The sequence below is a fragment of the Ovis canadensis genome, chromosome 1 (assembly GCF_042477335.2).
Source record: "Ovis canadensis isolate MfBH-ARS-UI-01 breed Bighorn chromosome 1, ARS-UI_OviCan_v2, whole genome shotgun sequence".
In the NCBI taxonomy this organism is placed as follows: Eukaryota; Metazoa; Chordata; class Mammalia; order Artiodactyla; family Bovidae; genus Ovis; species Ovis canadensis.
The window spans coordinates 29,423,047-29,440,667 of record NC_091245.1 but is presented as its reverse complement, the minus strand read 5'-3'; the positions used below and the strand labels follow the sequence as shown (position 1 = coordinate 29,440,667).

At 47.9% G+C, this 17,621-nt stretch overlaps 1 protein-coding gene across 1 annotated transcript; it reads right to left on the bottom strand.

Annotated features, from left to right (window-relative positions):
* Positions 1-891: 891 nt before the first annotated feature.
* MRPL37 (mitochondrial ribosomal protein L37) lies at positions 892-16,924 on the bottom strand. Its single transcript, XM_069576374.1, has 7 exons — positions 16,916-16,924; positions 14,126-14,340; positions 13,924-14,039; positions 8,517-8,702; positions 6,311-6,468; positions 2,827-3,030; positions 892-951 (listed from the first exon to the last, which is right to left on the bottom strand). The coding sequence occupies exons 1-7, from the start codon at positions 16,922-16,924 to the stop codon at positions 892-894; spliced, it is 948 nt and encodes a 315-aa protein (XP_069432475.1).
* Between the last annotated feature and the right edge of the window lie 697 nt (positions 16,925-17,621).

Sequence of the window (17,621 nt, the reverse complement as noted above, 5' to 3'; positions counted from 1 at the left end):
GGGAGCCGTGTATCCGCTGACTGGTGACGCACCACTGGTGTTCATGGAAAGGCACAGCACCTCGGCTTCACGGGGGTGCCCACAGAACTCAGAATCAGCCAAGGCCTCAGGTACAAACCCATCGAGCCCAGTCCCTCTTCCACTTCAGGCCACTACTGTTTCTCCCCCGGGGGCCGATCCCCAAGGCTCTCCCAAGCTTTCTCCAGGAAACCTCCACCTCAGAGTTTCCTAAGGGAGCAGACCTAAAATATCAGCTGTGTGACCTGCAGTGATTCCTTACACTATCTGCGCCTCCTCAACTACGGGGCCCAGAAAGGAGCCCGGCACACAGCAGGCACTCTCAACACTTTTCTTGTATGTGGAAACAACACTTACCTTAAAAGGGTTGTGTGAGGACTGAACAAGATGCTGTGTATTAGCTGCCTGGACCAGAGCAGGGCTTGATGTTATCTGAACAGAGGTCAGCTGAACCAGGGGTGTGCTCAGTCCATTAACCAAGATACCAGTGGGAAATCTACAATGAATATTCTATTCGGACTTCCTGCAGTCACTGTGGAATGTGTCCACAATTTAAATAATTCCCACAGAAACTAGTGAGCACCTAATAGGAAGCAAACGTTACATACACATAATCTATAGTCTGTAAAACAATGTAAGTCACATTAGCCACAAGTTTTCAGATGATGAAATTGAAACTCAGAGAGAGGAAGATTCTTATGTAAAGTTAAAAGATGGGTCACAGACAAAGCTGTAGCAGGTGAGGTTCCAGGGCTGGCCCTTGCAACAGCAGCAGACTCAGGGGCAGGGCCTGTGCATAGCTGTGGGTGCCCCACCTGAAAGCACCCAGACAACAAACACAGGCTCCGGTGCGCTGGAAGGGCTCTTTTATTGTCAGCGAGACCACCAGCCAAAGGAGCGCTGCGGCCTCAGGCACCGTCCAGGCTCCAGGATCTGCAGGGAGAGAGGGGCGCAGGCGGCTCCAGCCTCAGAAGAGTCCTTGGCTCACACAGCACCATGCAAATACAGAGCTAAAAACTTCCTGAATGTCTCTGGCTGGAAACCAGTCGGCCCAACAGGTTCCTGAAAAGAACACAGCCCATTAGGATCTTGCTACTAGGTTTAATGGCAGCAATTAAAACAAAGGTCGGTTTTATGTAAATCCTAAGCGCCTGGATAATAACTATTTCTTTCTCCTGCGATCAAGGAGTGCTGGGGAGCTGGTGCCAAGCTATGCCAGGCAGGGGCTGGGCTCAGGAGGAAGACATGAGGCATCTCTGCGCCTCCAGGCCAACTTATCTACCGACCTTGCCCTGGTCCCTAGTCTCCCTCAACTCAACCACCACGAAAAAATGTTTCGTTTGCTCCTTTTAACTCCCAGGGACAAGAATCCCTCACTCATCCCACACACACTTATCAGGCGCCTTCTCTGTATGAGAGCTGTGCCCAGTGCTGGAAACCCAATAGTAATTTGAATCTGGCTCCTGCCCTCAAGGAGCTTCCAGCCAGGGGTGCAAATAGTGGTAATGAAGGGTGACAGGCCTCATCATGAAGTAGGAAAAAGATGCTAAGAAAGCAGGAGAGTAAAATAACTCACTGACTTCTATACACAGAAAAGAACACGTATGAATGAGCACTAAAGGGCACCTAGAAAAGGCCAAGAAGAAAGAGGGAGGCTGGTGGAGGTGGGGTGGTTAGAGGAAGAGATGGGTGAGGAGGAGCCACGTGACCACACCAGGACAGGCCTGGCACCAAGTCACACTCATGGAAGGAAAAGGTTGAAAGAAAGGGACCTAAAGCCACGAAGGGGACACAGAGAGAGGGAAACTAAGAGCAAAGATGCGCGGAGACGGCTGATGCAGCCACACAGGCGAGGGACAGAGAACAGGGCCTGGGGCCAGAGAGAGGGCTCACACCAGCAGGCATTTCGAGGGCATATCAACGTCAACTAACATACAGACGATGCTCAAAGCCTCAACAAGCCTGCATTAAGCAAGTCTACTCAGGCCCCGCGTGAGACGCAGCTAGTGAGCACAGATCCAGCAGCATACCCACGCTGCTCTCTCTCACCCCCAATCCCGTTCTGTCTCTTACAGGCTTCATTACTGCCTGATATTATATTATGAATCCGTTACAATATTGTCACTGCCCAGCACACAGAACACAGGCCTGGTCTCAGCCAGCTGAGCACTGGAGGTGCGGCAGTGAGGGGTTCCCTATCCGTGGAGTGAAATGAAGGCACGCGTCATTCACGGACTCGGCCTTCCAGGAGCTCAGGGCGCACTTTAACAGAGGAGCAGAGCAGTGAATAGACAACCGTGGGACAGAAGTGTGACTGCGCCGTGATGGGGGCCCCCAGGCTACGGCGACCTACCCGAGGAACTTAAGCAAGGCTGGGACTGGGTTGCTGGTCTTTAGGCTAAATCTGGAATGACAAGTAAGGACAACCAGATGCAAGAGAAATGGGAGAGGGCTAGTGGAGGAAGAGGGAATGGGGTGCAGGAAGGAAGGAGCCTCCTCTATAAAAAGAGCAGCACTTACTAGGATCCTGAGCTGCTCAGGCAACTGGAGACAGAGCCGAGAGGAGAGGGATGTGGTGGGGCACAGAGGGGAGGGCGAAGAGCTAGGCGGGGCCTAGGGTGGAAGGTGCTATTTCAGCTGACAGGCTGGGCTGAAGCAGCCCTCCAGGCAGACAGAGGTCCTGAACATGAGATTCCTGAAGCCGGTGCTCCACTCACAAGCATGCCCTCCACCCCAAGCCAGGCTCTCCCTGGGGAGGACGAGCCATGGCCCCGGTCCAATCACCAAGCCAGAGAGGGCTGGACTTACCACAACCACCTTCTTTTTGATCACTGGGAGACACCAAAAGTGCTGATAGAGGAGCTGATCGGAGTCCACCCAGACTAGATTCTTGATGCCCTCCTCGGAGGCCAAATCTGTGGTGTTCAATTGCAGCACCAGGAACTGGAAGACACGCCCATCAGTGCCCACGCTCTGCACAACTACTGGCTGCTCCAAAACCTTAGGGTCGTTCTGAGAGGAAAAGAGGACAAGTCAATGCAATCAGAAATGACGAGGTTAAGAACAGCACAAACCAGGCAATTCCTAGCTCTGGCCTTTTAAATAACCCCCTACCCCACTGAGTGGTTTTCCTGCAATGAAAGATGAAAATAGAAGGTGGAGCTAAGGGCACTGTCCAGGGCTAGGCCTTCTCGCACACACCCAGCCTGGCTCTCCCTGGGCTCAGACCAATCGTGGCCCCGGCGTACCTGCTCTTCAACTTGAGCACACTAAAGTATGAATTCCTGCCACCGAGAGGCGACTGCCAGGCAAGCTGCACAGTAAGGGAAGATGAGCTGGGAGGTGAGCGATGGGAAGCCCCCCGGACTCATGGAGTAACCTGACGTGACAATGACGCGCATCAAATGCTGAGCTGGAGGGTCAGTGCGTGTGACAGACACGATCCCATTCAGTGCTCACTCCATCTGAAGGCTGAGGAGACAGACCAGCTGAGGCAGTGACTTGCCTGAGGTCACAGTGACATGTGCCCTCAGCACCCACAGTGGCTAGTGCTCAGACACACCTTCTCTCTGCCTTACTTTCCCCTTCAGGGCCGGGCTTCTTGGAACGTCCTAAGCTGGCAGGCAGGCATCTCACCTGGGCTTTGGGCTCTCAAAATGCACCTCTGAGTGTGTCAGATTCCTGAGTGTCCACTCCAGCTGTGTCAGCCCCAGGCTTTCGCCAGTCGACACATTTGCTAACTATCTCTTTCAATCAGTGCCAACAGCAACATACTAGCAACCATTTACTAAAGGCCTCTCATGTCCTGGGCATCACAGCAGTTTTACATAGTCACCTCTAATCTCATAAATCCAGTGGTATATACCCACTTAGGTCTCTTTCCCAGTGGCTCAGCAGTAAAGAATCCGCTGCTCTGCAGGAGCCACAGGAGACATGTGTTCGATCCCTGGGTTGGGAAGATCCCCTGGAGGAGGGCACGGCAACCCACTCTAGTATTCTTGCCTGGAAAATTCCACGGACAGAGGAGCCTGGCAGGCTACAGTCCTTGGGGTCGCAAAGAATCAGACACAACTAAAGCAACTTAGCATGGTACGACATGGCACACCCATTTAACAGATAAGGAAACAGATTCAGAGAGGGGATGTAACTTGCTCAAGGTTATCCAGGACAACACCCAGGCTTTTAACTCTCTTAAAATCTTACTGTTCTGGTTTACACCTAGTGTCCCATTGTATCTGACAGCAGCACCTGTCACTCTCCACAGTATTCCAGTTTCGATGACATGTTCGATATGTTCACCCTACTGAGTCTGCAGGCATCCAGCCTGATGACTACTACCCACTGGACAAAGAGTCAACGGGCAGGCCCCGTGAAGCCAAGCATCCTTGACTCAAAGATGCTGCCTACTACATTCACCGCTCTAGGGCTGAATCTGACATTAGGAATAGCTAATGGCAGACCTCAGTGAGGGCCACACTGGGACTGTTGGCCTTAGAAATACCTGTTCTTAGCTGCATGAGAAATAAATAAAAAGAAAAGTACCTCTAAGTGTTAGCTGAGAATTCTGTATTGACTCTTATCTCCCCTACAGATCAATAAAACTGCAGGTAGTACATAAATTTCTCAGCAATTTTACCTTTTACACAGAGGCTCTTCCCATAATTGCTCAACTTCACATCCCCAGGAATAATTTGTACCTGGAGGGGCTGGGGGAGGCCTCCTCTCCTACCCAACTGGGTGGCAATTAGTGGCAGCACTGCTACCGTGCTCTGCTGGCACAGGAGCTACAATGAGCCTGCAGGCCTGGGACCTGGCATGTGACTCTCTCTGCCTCCCTCTCCTGCCCCACAGTCAGGAGGCAGCCTGTCCCCTGAGGCTGGAGAGATCAGGGTTCCAGTGCCTGCCTCCCTGCTCTTTAGCTGTAGGGTCCTGGGCAAGTTACCCAACCTTCCAGAGCCTTCCAAAAATATGTCAGAGAATAGGAATTAAGATAACCTCCCAAGGACTGGAAAGACACAGAAACGTCACATAAAGATGCAACAGCTGCTTATCTCTTAGCTGTGTTACCCTGGGGAAGTTACTGAGCCTCTCTGAACCTCAGTTTCTTCATCTGTAAAATGAAGCTACTAGTACCTGCCACAAGGGGACTGCTGTAAGGATTAAATAATGCAGTGGTTCTCAAATTTTAGTGTTGTGGTTTTCAAACTTGTGTTTGTACCAGCATCACCTGGAGGGCTTGTTAAAACTGACTGCCAGGCTCCAATCCCAGAGCTTCTGATGCAGGACGTCAGGTGGTCTGAGAATTCACATTTCCAGCAAGTCCCTAGATGGTGTTCACGCTGCTAACAATCCAGAGTCACACTGTAAGAACCACCGCTGTAAGGAGCCGTAGTTAACTGGTTGGCATGTAGCAGGTGCTCAATATAGACAAGCTCCACTCTACTCCCTATCTCATCAGGCTAACCACACTGTACCAACCCCACCTCGTTCCTAGACCGATGAGGATGAGAACAGGACATTCCGAAGTTCACTGCTCCTCCAGGAGGGCCTTAGGTTCTAATCAAGACCTGGGAGCCTGACAGCAGCTCTCAGAAACATTCTTCCCCTCCCACCTTCCAACACACACACAAAACCAGAGGTCTGGTGTCCCAGGCCTATGTGGGGACTTCGATACTGCTGTCCCCTGCCTGGAGGCCTTTGATCCCCGGCCAGGCTTTCCTCCAATCTTGGGACGGCATTGTGTAACCACCACTCAGCTTGCATTCTATAACATCTAGGTCCCTGAGACCTGCTCTTAGAATCACGGGGCGACCATCCAAGTGGTATGTTGGGTCTTCAGAACCTGTCCTAAGAGGGCAGGCAGGCCTGGGCCATCCCCTGCCTTCCTGATAAAGCCCTGTGCTCGGGCTCCATTAGCGCAGTTTAAGGAAGTGTGCTGGAGGACATATAACTGAAGCCTCCAGAGTTGAGACCATCTGGTCCCAATCCTTTCTCCACCACTTACTGTGTGTAATGCTGGACAGGCTGCTTATTAGCTTTCATGGGATTCAGAAGTATAATCTGAAAAATGGGGATCATAATGAAACCTTGTGGGCTACTGTGATGAGGCATCTTATGTAAAGATAGACACACTGTAGGTCCCCAACAGATGGTAGGGTGAGTGGAAGTGCCTTTCCCTGAAACTCTTCAGTCAAGCAAAAGAAGTCCCTCCATACTTCCTTTCCTTTGAGCAGGGTAAGGCAGGAAACTGACACAGCATAAGAGGTCTCGGTGGTAGACCCCACATACATACCCCATACAGGAGCCGGGCCTGAGCCAGCGCATTGCCGAAGGCAAACAGGATCATCTTGGCCCGCAACTGATCTGGCTGAAAGCGGTGTGCTCGGAAATTAGCTGACTCCAGCAAATACAAGGTGTGGGGATAGGGGTAAGGATAGCCCTCTCGGAATCCTGCAAGACATGTCATCACATAGAGGGACAGGTTAACTGACCCACCCAAAGCCTCAGGAAAGTCACCCCACCTTAGCTTAGTGCCAGACACTACATATTTTGGGGTGTTTTTTTTTTTAAGATTTTGTTGTTGTTGTGGACTGTTTTTAAAGTCTTCATTGAATTTGTTACAATATTGCTTCGGTTTTAGGTTTTGGTTTTTTGGCTAGAAGGCACATGGGATCTTAGCTCTCTGACCAGGGAGAGAACCTGCCTCGGAAGGTAAGGTCCTAACCACTGGACTGCCAGGGAAGTCCCTAATCTGGCCTGTTTTTGAAAGCAAAATTTTTACCAGAGCAAACCACACCCACTCCTTTACATCTATCTATTAAATAGCTGTGACAGAGACTATATGTGGCCTACAAAACCTGAAATACCATTTGGTTCCTTATAGAAAATGTTCGCTTACCTGTTCCAGGTAATTCTTGCCGGCTAGCTCTAACCCCCACCTTTCTCATTCAATCAAGCACACAGATAACAGTGATATTAGAAAGATAACCTAAAGCCTATGGTAATTATTTTTTTAAAAAGCAAATCACTTGCAAAATACTTCATTATTAGTAACAAACGGGGTCTCATAGAATCAAAGTTCAGCACTCGTTCAAATCAGCCACAACCCTGCCGGGTCACCGTTTCTTCCCTTCCATGGCAGTGGGCAAACCCGCAGAGGCTGGAGGCTTCTACAGTGAAGGACAAAAACGGATGAAATAGAGGAAGAAAGAGGCTGGGAAAGTGTGCAGAGGAGGGCATCACTTAAGAGAGACCTGACTTTCCTGTCTGCCTCAGTTCCTCCACACGTGTGAATAGGCATCACTCAGCACTCACTCTGGCTTAAGCTCGCTCAAGCTCTAAGACAGGTACCAGGGACAGAGCCCACACGGTGCCTGCCACTGCCTTTGAGGAGCTCTCCAAGTCTAGAGGGGAGACAGACAGGAAAACTGATCACATCCACGCAGAGGGACATGTCAAGACACGAGGGTAGCCGGGGGCTGGGTGAGGACAGATCAAAGGGCCCTGACCAGACTGTGAGGCTGTGGAGCATTTCTGGAAGAAGTGAGTCCAAAGGTGAACTATGACAGATGAGTAGTTATTTACCTGAAGAGAAAGAGGGGTGAACGGTCAGAGCGCAGGCAGAGGGAAAAGAAAGTGCCAGAGCACAGTGGTGAGAAAAGGACAGTGGGAATAAAGAGGGGAGGAGAGAAAGACGAGGCTGGAGAGAGGGACGGAGGGCTGATGTGAAGGCCCTTGTGTGATAAGCCAAGGAGTTCAAACTTTGTCCAACAGGCAGTGGGGACATGGGCATGAAGAGTGATGGGATTAAATCTACCTTCTAGAAAGACTACTCCGGAACTGTGAACTAGAGGGACGAGAGAGGAAATAGCCCATTAAGGGGTCACACTAGCCCATTAAGAGACTGGGGTAATGGGCTGGGTGAGAGACAGCGGGGACTGACTGAGGCATAGCTGGGGAGAGGAAGCAGCTTGAGGACGGAGACACTGCAGTTCACAGTGACTGGGGGAATGGCAGGAACCGCAGGCCTGTCCAGGCCGGCTCCTGTTTCTGTTGTGTCTCAGTGGGGACGTGGTGCTTTGTTCAATGGTGGGATGAATAGCCCCATTAGAGGACTGTGAGCTTCCTCCATCCTAGCAGAAGGCTGGCCAGAGTCTATAGGGGGCACAGAGAGGGGGTATCTTTCAAGAGAACTACAAATAAATAAACATCTGATGCCTGGTCAAAAGCCCCTCAAGCCACCCATTAAAACTGACGCAACAAAATGACTTCTTAGGGGTCAAAAGTCAAGTCAGCCTCTGAGTCAATCACAACCACCCGGAGTCTCAGTTTCCTTAGGGTAAACACCACCTATCTCACAGGGCTGCTACACGGCTCTGAGGAGAAAACACACATGAGAGCCTAATACATAGTAAGTACTCGATGTTTCCTTTCTCTTTGGAAAAAGCCTGTCCCTCACCTGCATGCTGCCTAAAAGTCAAAGGCTTTTTGATACTTACCCGTGTCATCATTCACATCATAAATATGGCATTCCTGAAGGCTGATAGTGGGAGATATGGGATAGAAAGTCTCGAGAACATGATTCTTAGTAGCTTCCACTTCCTCTCGGGAGGCAATGGGAGGCAGAGGATCCTTGGCATTCAGCTGGGTTCCACTGGAACCATGGACCTGAATCAGAGTAGACTCTAAACAGGGAGAAAGGCGGTTAGTCTAACCTGGTCTAAAGCCTTAGCGAGGCAAAGTCAAAAGCTTTCATCCTGCTGCGCTCCTCAAGTCTTCCACAGCTTCACCCTCTGATCTGCCTCATCTCAGAAAACACAGCTCTGGAATTCATCCTTGTGCTTATCATATAAGCAGGTGAGCCTCCTCCTCTTCATGTCTGGGTGCCATCCTGCCTCTGCTACGCCTTGGAGTAAACAAGTGACATCAGATCCACAAGACCGAGTGGCCAGGCTGAAGTCACAGAAAAAGCTCTTAACAGGACTGGAGTTCAATCTAGTGATCTTCATTCTACAGGCCAGGAGGGGACACGAAGACAAGATGGAGCAGGAAGGACCTGAGCTCGCCTCCCCTCACAAAAACAGCGGAACAGCTAACTGCAGAACAACTGTCATCAAAAAGGACTGGAAGCTACCAAAGGTGATATTCTACTTACAAAGACAAAGACAAGATGGCAGGAGTGTTACACGTGTGACATAATCAAATCCCATACCCGCCAAGTGAGTGAGACACAAACTGGAAAATAACTATATCACAGAGGTTCTCAAGTTCTGAGCCCTACAGAAGGTTCCTCCGCCTGGGGGTCTGGCATCAGGAGGAGGAAGCCCCAGGGCATCTGGCTTTCAAGGCCAGCAGGGCTTGACTGCAGAATCTCAAAAGGGCTGGAATAGAAACAAATGTCACTCCTGGAAGGTGGATGCAGGGTCTTCTAGGAGCACCAGGACCCAGGGGAAAAAGCACTGAGTTCACAGGATCCTAGGCCAGACCTACTGCTAACTTTAGAGGGTCTCCTGGGGGGGAGGGGGTTGAGGGGCAGGGGCAGCTGTGGTCACACTGGGGTCAAGGAAACCCATGGTGGAGAGGTACTGGGGAGTACTCATTTGGAGTGAGCTGTCCTGGAGGCTGCCATTTTCATGCCAAGTCCTGGCCCCACCCAACAGCCCATATGGGACCCTCCAGTCAAACAACCACAGAGCAGGAACACAGTCCCACTCACCAGCAGACAGGCTGCTTAAAGTCATCTGAGCCCACAGCCACCTCTACACACAGCCCTGCCCATCAGAGGGACAAGACCCAGCTCCACCCACCAAAGGGCAAGCGCCAGTCCTTCCCACCAGAAAGACTGCACAAGCCTGAAGGCAAGACCAGATACTATAAAACTCAGAGGAAAACACAGGTATTAAGTTGGCCAAAAGGTTTGTTCAGGTTTATTACAGAAAAATCTGAACAAACCTTTTGGCCATCCCAATAGGACCCTCTTTGTCATGAATTGCAGTAATACATTTTCCTATCCACTTCCTAATGAAAACAAACAAACAAACCAAAAAAACAAACTAGAACCTATTCAAACTTAAAAGCTTTTGCACAGCAAAGGAAACCATAAAAAAAAACAAAAGACAACCCACAAAATGGGAGAAAACATTTTCAAACAATGCAACTGACAAGGGATTAATCTCCAAAATATCCAAACAGCTCACACACCTCAATATCAAAAAAACAACCCAATCAAAAAATGGGCAGAAGATCTAAATAGACGTTTCTCTGCAGAAGACATACAGATGGCCAAAAAGCACATGAAAAGATACTTAATACAGAGAGCTTAGTAGGTAAAGAATCTGCCTGCAGTGCAGGAGACCTGGGTTTGATTCCTGAGTCAGGAAGATCCCCTGGAGAAGGAAATGGCAACCTACTTCCATATTCTTGCCTGGAAAACCCCATGGACAGAGGAGCCTGGCAGAATACAGTCCATGAGGTCCCAAAAAAGTCAGACACGACTTAGTGACCAAACCATCACTAATTATCAGAGAACTGCAAATCAAAACTACTATGAGATGTCACCTCACACCAGCCAGGACGGCCATCACCAAGAAGCCTAAAAGCAATAAACGCTGGAGAGGATGTGGAGAAAAGGGAGCCCGCCTACGCTGTTGATGGAAATGTAAACTGGTACAGCCACTGTGAAGGATGGTATGCAGGTTCCTTAAAAAATTAAAAATAGAGCTACCATATGATCGAGCAACCCCACTCCTGGGCATATATCCAAAGAAAGCCATACGTTGAAAAGACATATGCACCTGATGTTCACTGCAGCACTATTTACAATAGCCACGATAAGGGAACAACCTAAATGTCCATCGACCCGGATTCCTTACCACTGAGCCCCCAAGGAAGCCCTACAATGGAATATTACTCGCCATAAAAAAGAATGAAATAATGCCGTCTGCAGCAACACAAAGGGACCTAGAGATTATCACACTAACTGAAGTCAGAGAAAGACGAGTATCCTACAACATCACTCATATGTGGCATCTAAAAAAATGAACCTATTTACAAAATGGACACAGACTCAGAGTTAGAAACAAACTAATGGTTACCAAAGGGGAATGGTCGGGGGAGAGATAATCAGGCAGTTGGGATTAACATATACACACTACTAAATATATAAAATAGACAGTCAACAAGGACCTACTGTAATAACATACACAGGGAAAAAGGCTAAAAAGAAGATATGTATATACATAACTAAACCACTTTGTTGTATACCTGAAACACAATAGTTTAAAATTAACTTCAACATAAAATGAATTTTGAAAAAAGATTAGTTAAAAATAAAGCTTTTATCCTAAAAAATAGAAAAGAAAAAGCCAGAGAACTTTGGTTAAGGTGTTACTCCTGGGTTTCTTGAGAGGGACTGACCAGGGCACTCTGACCTGTGCTCTTTCCAATGAACCGTGAGGCCTGGTAATCTCTGTGGGCTCAGAGGCCACGGGTTCAGATCTTCCCAAGCACCTGCTCTGCACTGGGGACCAGTTTTAACTCCCTCGAGCAGAGAGTCCCTCTCAAGGGCTGATGAGGGAGTAAGTGCTCCAACACTGGGAGACAGCAGAGGTAGGGAAACCGACCTCCTCTGGGAGGCTGCCTGAAACGCCTTCAAACTTGCTTCAGAAAGATAGGTAAGAGCAGAGCTTCTCAACTTTGGTGCTGTTCACATTTTAGGTAGTTCTTTGCTGAGGGAGGCTGTCCTATGCACTGTAGGTATCTGGCAGCAACCTTGGCCTCTGCTCACTAGATGCCAACAGAACGGTCACTACCAGCCCCAGCTCTGCTTCAAGTCAGGACAAATAAAAATGTCTCCAGACAAAGCCAAATCTCCCCTGGAGGATTAAACCACCCTCGGTTGAACACTACTGGGTCAGAGTTTGCCAGGCAAAGAAAAGGGAGGAGTGTTCTAGTGAAGGAGGAGTAGTATGTTTCATGGTACAGAAGCCTGCTGCTGCATGGCAGAGCTTAGGGGAAGTCAGCGCAGATAACTGGAGCACGACCCAGTAGGAAGGAAGGATGGAGAGAGAAGTACTGAGACTACAGGCTAAGCCAAAAGGCTGCTAAACCCAGGAAAAGGGTTCAACTGACCTCAGTAACTCAGAAAGCCTGACTTAAGTCAGATGCGCACACTTGCCACAAGGAGACACACGTGTACGAGGAAGCGAATACACATCTGCCTAAGCAGCAAGCCTGCCGCTGTGAACATGAGCAGACCCCCTTCACAGAGGTGCCCACAGGAAGATGAACGCCATCTAGAAAGCCTCCTGGACAGCGGCCTGCTACGGACTCTCCACAGGGGCAAATTTTTCTCTGAAGGTCCTTGAGTTTTCAGAAATACAAATCAAATACTACAATCACAATGTGATGGGAATGGACCAAGGTTGATGATGCTGTATGTCTAAAACCTGGTCTGACCAACAGCACTGTCATTTAATTAACATGTGTCCTCCCTTACTGGCTATGCAAAAAGGGATACTACATCTGTGGATGGATAAACTCTGCCCCACCTGTTAAAACACCTCATACCCACACTTCAAGAACAGTTTTCTCAAGTACTTCCTGTTTCTTCGCATATAATCTGCAAGGAAGATAAATGTGCCCAGACCTCTCCTAACCTTGGGTTTTAGATTCTCCCCACAGAATACTCTACTGTGGTTTCCAATTCAATTCCCTCCACATCTCTTCTCCAGTGACAGCTCCAAATGGGGCAGTTTAATTAGAGGTAATACTTGATAATGGGCCAACAGGCACTCCTCTATTAATGAGGCTCACTAATTTCCTTAGTGGTGCCATTACCTCTGCAAAGCTGACTCTTTGCCAGGAAGTCCATACTCACAGGGGCAAACTGGTGAAGCCTGACCAAGTCGATGTCCTAAAAATCCAAACTGTTCCACAGCTAGTTTCCCTGCTCCAGGGTTCCACCCAGGACAACACTTGTGTTCTCGGAACATCCCTACCTAAAACATCTGGGATTTGGTATTGATTCACCTGTCCCTTTAGTCAGCACTTGTTTGTGTGGCATTGTTAGATACTGTGGGCAAATAAGACACAGTCTCTATTATCAGAAGTTCACAGTTTAGTGGGGCAGGTAGAAAACATACTAGATAATCACAGAACATAATATAGTATAATGTGTGCTATGACAAAAGCAGGCATAGGGACAAAAGAAGCAGAGAGCGGATCTGTGGATTTGCATGAGATGCGGGCTTCCAAGTCATGCGGACAAGTAGAAATTAGGCAAATGAGGAAAACAGAAAACATTCCCTGCAGAACGCATAGCACGTGCAAATGCAAAGCTTGATGCCAAAAAGCGGCAAGTGGCCAAGTGTCAACAGGGCAATGGAGGTGGGGACGGCAGAGCAGAGATAAGGCGAGAAAGACCAGCTGGTGGCCAAAGCCCAGAGGACCTGGATGCCACCATAAACTGTCCAGCTATTAGGAGACAATAAAAGATTTGAACCAGGGGAGGGACAGAGAGAACCTGCACTTTAGAAAGATCACTCTAGCAGTTCTGCAGAAAGTGGATTTGGAAAAGGAAAAAGGCACGAGAGTAAGAAGGCTCTTGCAGCAGAATATGAGCTTTGTGAGTACAGACTGTGTTGTAACTTACGGTCAACATTTAGGCACTTGGAGGCACTCAACTGATATGGTGTGAATTAAGTCTTGGAAAGAAATGATTAAAAGAAAAAAAGGCTGGGCAAAAACTAATGACAATGAGGATGTGTCTGAGCCACAAAACTGGACCATGAAGGATGAGAGTGAGAGTAAGTATGGAAGCAAGGATGAGAATATAAGCTGGTGGTGGGGCTGAGAGTAGAAAGACAAGGAACCCACAGGGCCTTTCTGGTGTACAGGAGGACTAACCTCGTTTCCAGGTGGTGGATAACATGTTGTTTTGGGCACAGATCCGCCTGGCCAGAGAAGGATGCTTGAGAATCTGCGATTTACACAGCTGGATCAGGCTGTCCACAATGACTGGGCTTGGAGAAAAGAAGAGACATTTGGAGGTATAAAGCTGACTCCAAGATCCATCAGTAGGAAATCTTACTGACTTGGGGAAACTTACCAGTAGGTCTCTCTCTTGGGGATGTCTTCAGTAGAGTGCCAGAGACGAGCATGAGAGATCGCATTCAGAACGCGTTCATCTTGGTTCTCTATGTGGTTCCTCGGATTATCAGCAAGGCTAAGCACTTTCTCAGGAAGGCCTTCTATTAACTTGGTCTTGGTAAGCCAGAGGGCCTGCTTTACACCTTCAGGGTCATCAATCACAAAAAACAAACACTAAAAAAAGATGATTCAGGAAAAGATGCTTATGCCTGCCCAGTAGCATTCTGGGGAAAGAGCAGCCTTGAGAGGGAGATGGGATTTGTTCTGACATCTGAGGGGACAGAACTAAAAATAAAGAGCAGAAGCCAGGAGAACCAGATTTCAACTCAGCTCCAGGAATGACCATTTGCTTAAAAACAGTTAACAGTTGACTGACATAGAGTACTTGCCACAGGAAGAATTCAAACAGCTATTAAAATGGCTGAGATCATGAGACTGAACCTCGCAGGCAAGGGTCCTTTGTATTCTGTCTGTAGGTATAGAGGATTCAGACCCTAGCATACAAGCCTAGATCAATAAATGCCAACCTTTCAAAACCTAGATCCCTTCTATTAACCCATACCCTAGCCCTGATTGGAAAAGCTCGTGTCTGCCAAATATACTTCATTCAATAGATACGGGCCAAGCATTAACACATGCTGCTTTATCAAGGGAAAGAAGCTTTCAGAAATAAGGGAAATATCTTCTGGATCATGAATAACTTGAGGAGTGCTGAGTTTGGGAGCACCAGATAATTTTTCGCATCTACCTCTGAGATTCTATAACAAGCCTTTTTATAAGCACAATTTTGTATGAAGAGGCCATATGAACTGTACTGCTATATTTGTCAAAAGAATCCTCCTGAAGATGTTTTTCAATTTATTATACTGGGTCCTCCGAGGCCTTCTGAACTTCTCTTTGGCCTCCATACAAGAAGGGTGGGCTGTACCCGGGTAGAGTACTATTTTGTCTTTCGGACACGGTGAACTACGTTAACTCAAAATGTTTCTCTATAGCAGAGGCCAATTTTTTCTTAAAGGGCCAGACAGTAAATATTTTCAGCTTCTGGGCCATACAGTCTCTGTCACAACTACTCAACTCTGCCACTCTAGCACAAAAGCAGCCATAGGTAACAAGTAAACAGATGTGTATGATTTATAGAAAAAGGCAACGGGCCTGGTCAGCTGACCCCATCTCTGTTCCATCTGTTGACTGCCAGCAAGCTGAGAGCCAATACTGGTGCTCCCCTATAGAAGTACAACCTCACAGAATGGACTTTTTTGTACTCACCGCACTGTTTCTATGCTCATCCCCTCACCTATTTTTAATTTAATCTGGCTGTACTATAAAATTTCTATAAGATGCCCAAAATGCTTCTCAGGAAAAGGAGTAAGAACAAAGATTTGATCCAGAGTGCTTAGTCTTTAAAAACTAATTTAACTAATTTAACCACCCTACTCTCAGCAGGATGGGGCTGCGGTGCCAGGCAAAACTCCCTTGCTTCACTTTCCCCAAAACCTACTTCCCTAAAAGAGGAAGAGGCACAGACACAGGGGCCTAAATGCTGCACTAAGTCCACATACCAGTCTCTAACTCTCAAAGTTAACACTGCGTTCTTTTTAACGACTGTGCCCATCAGCTGGCAGAGCTCTCGTGACTGCTGTGATTGGCAGGCTACTAATTCCAGTTGAAAAAACATCACCTGACTCAGGAACACATTTGAAAAACCATGGAATTAAAGCAAACCCAGAACACTTTGAAGGAAACCACCCTCAATTTCTCTTGTGGTGACAAACGAAAGGCATTGAAGCTTTTCACTGTAAGGTTCATAATACATCAGAAACACAAATATTTAGAAAATTAACTTCCTGATTGTGTGGTACAGCAGAAAGAACCCTGGACTGGGGATCCGGTAACCCAAGTTTTAGTCCCAACACTGCAACTGTTCCTAGAACTTGAAAATTGATAAAATATTAAGAGTTTATGGTTCACTGGTCCATGGGGTCGCAAAGAGTCGGACACGACTGAGCGACTTCACTTTCACTTTTCACTTTCATGCATTGGAGAAGAAAATGGCAACCCACTCCAGCGTTGTTGCCTGGAGAATCCCAGGGATGGGGGAGCCTGGTGGGCTGCCGTCTATGGGGTCGCACAGAGTCAGACACGACTGAAGCAACTTAGCAGCAGCAGCAGCAGCAGTATATGAATAATACCATCTACTCTGTGCCAGGAGCCTTATCTACAAGTTGGATGGGATTTCATGAAATGGAGGATGAAACTCAAGAGAGATGAAGGGCTTTGTTTCAAGTCTCAAACCTCATAAGCGATGGGGCTGGGAGGGGAACCTTGACATTAAAGCCCAGGATCTCTCCATTACCCCAATCTGTTTCTCTAGCTCTGTATCTTACAGAATTTTATTATAGACTTTACAGAACCTCTCTGCATATGGTGAAAGCGTAGGGTATGTTTTCAGCCTAGTCAAACAAGTTAACTTTAACTTCTGAAATACATCTAATGCAATTTATCCTCATAGTAACGTTACGGGGGTGCCAAGTCTTGTGAGGTCCTTCACAGCACCTTGCGAGGACACTGGAAGTGTTTAAAGGCTGAAAAAAACAGCTTTCAGCTGTCAGGAATGGGTCTGAGCAGCTTATGAGGCTGGCCAGCTGACTTCTCAAACGTAAGATGTTTTTCCTCTGGCTTAGTCCCCAAATCCTGCCAGGTCTCTTTCTTCCCGAATTACTTACTGGTAACTTCTGTTCCCTCTTACCTGGACCATTTTGTGTTTTCAGGACCTGTCCTAACCCCAGCCTGATTTAGGGACTAAGGAAGAATGAGTTGGAAACAATGGGTAGGAGAAGTCAATAGAGACTGCCCTCCACGGGACTCTGGAACATAATTTCTAGTACTGCCCCAGACACACAGATGGTTTTGGCTAGAGTCATTCTGACCTGTCCTTAGTGAGAGCGAAAGGGTACAGAGGGACTAGGTGGTTTTTAGGTCCAGATCCTTTCCCTCAAAACATCTCAGCTCTGACCTCTGACAAAGGTCACTGATCTGGGAAACCAGAGGTATAGCCCTGGCTTCACTAGATACCCACACTGCACCTGTGAGCAAATCACTGCCAAATCACTCCCCTCTGTCACAGTTACCAATCCTGTGAAAAGACGCGATAGGCCTGCAGGTTAAACACTGTTTCTGCCGTCTCCATGCACTATAATCCTCCATCTAATTCTTAAACAGTTACATCTCCAGGGTGCAAGAGTTGGGTCACTGTGAATTACCTGGTCAAAACCACTCATTTCACAGGAGACCAAGGCTCAAGAAGCTTCAGTCACTTACCCCAAATCACACACACAGTGAGAGGCAGGGCTAGGCCCATGTCTCTTTATTTAGCCACGAAAACTCCAAAATTCCCTCACACATGCTAGTCTTTACATCCCACTTAATCCTGACAATTCTCAGAAATGAGACTC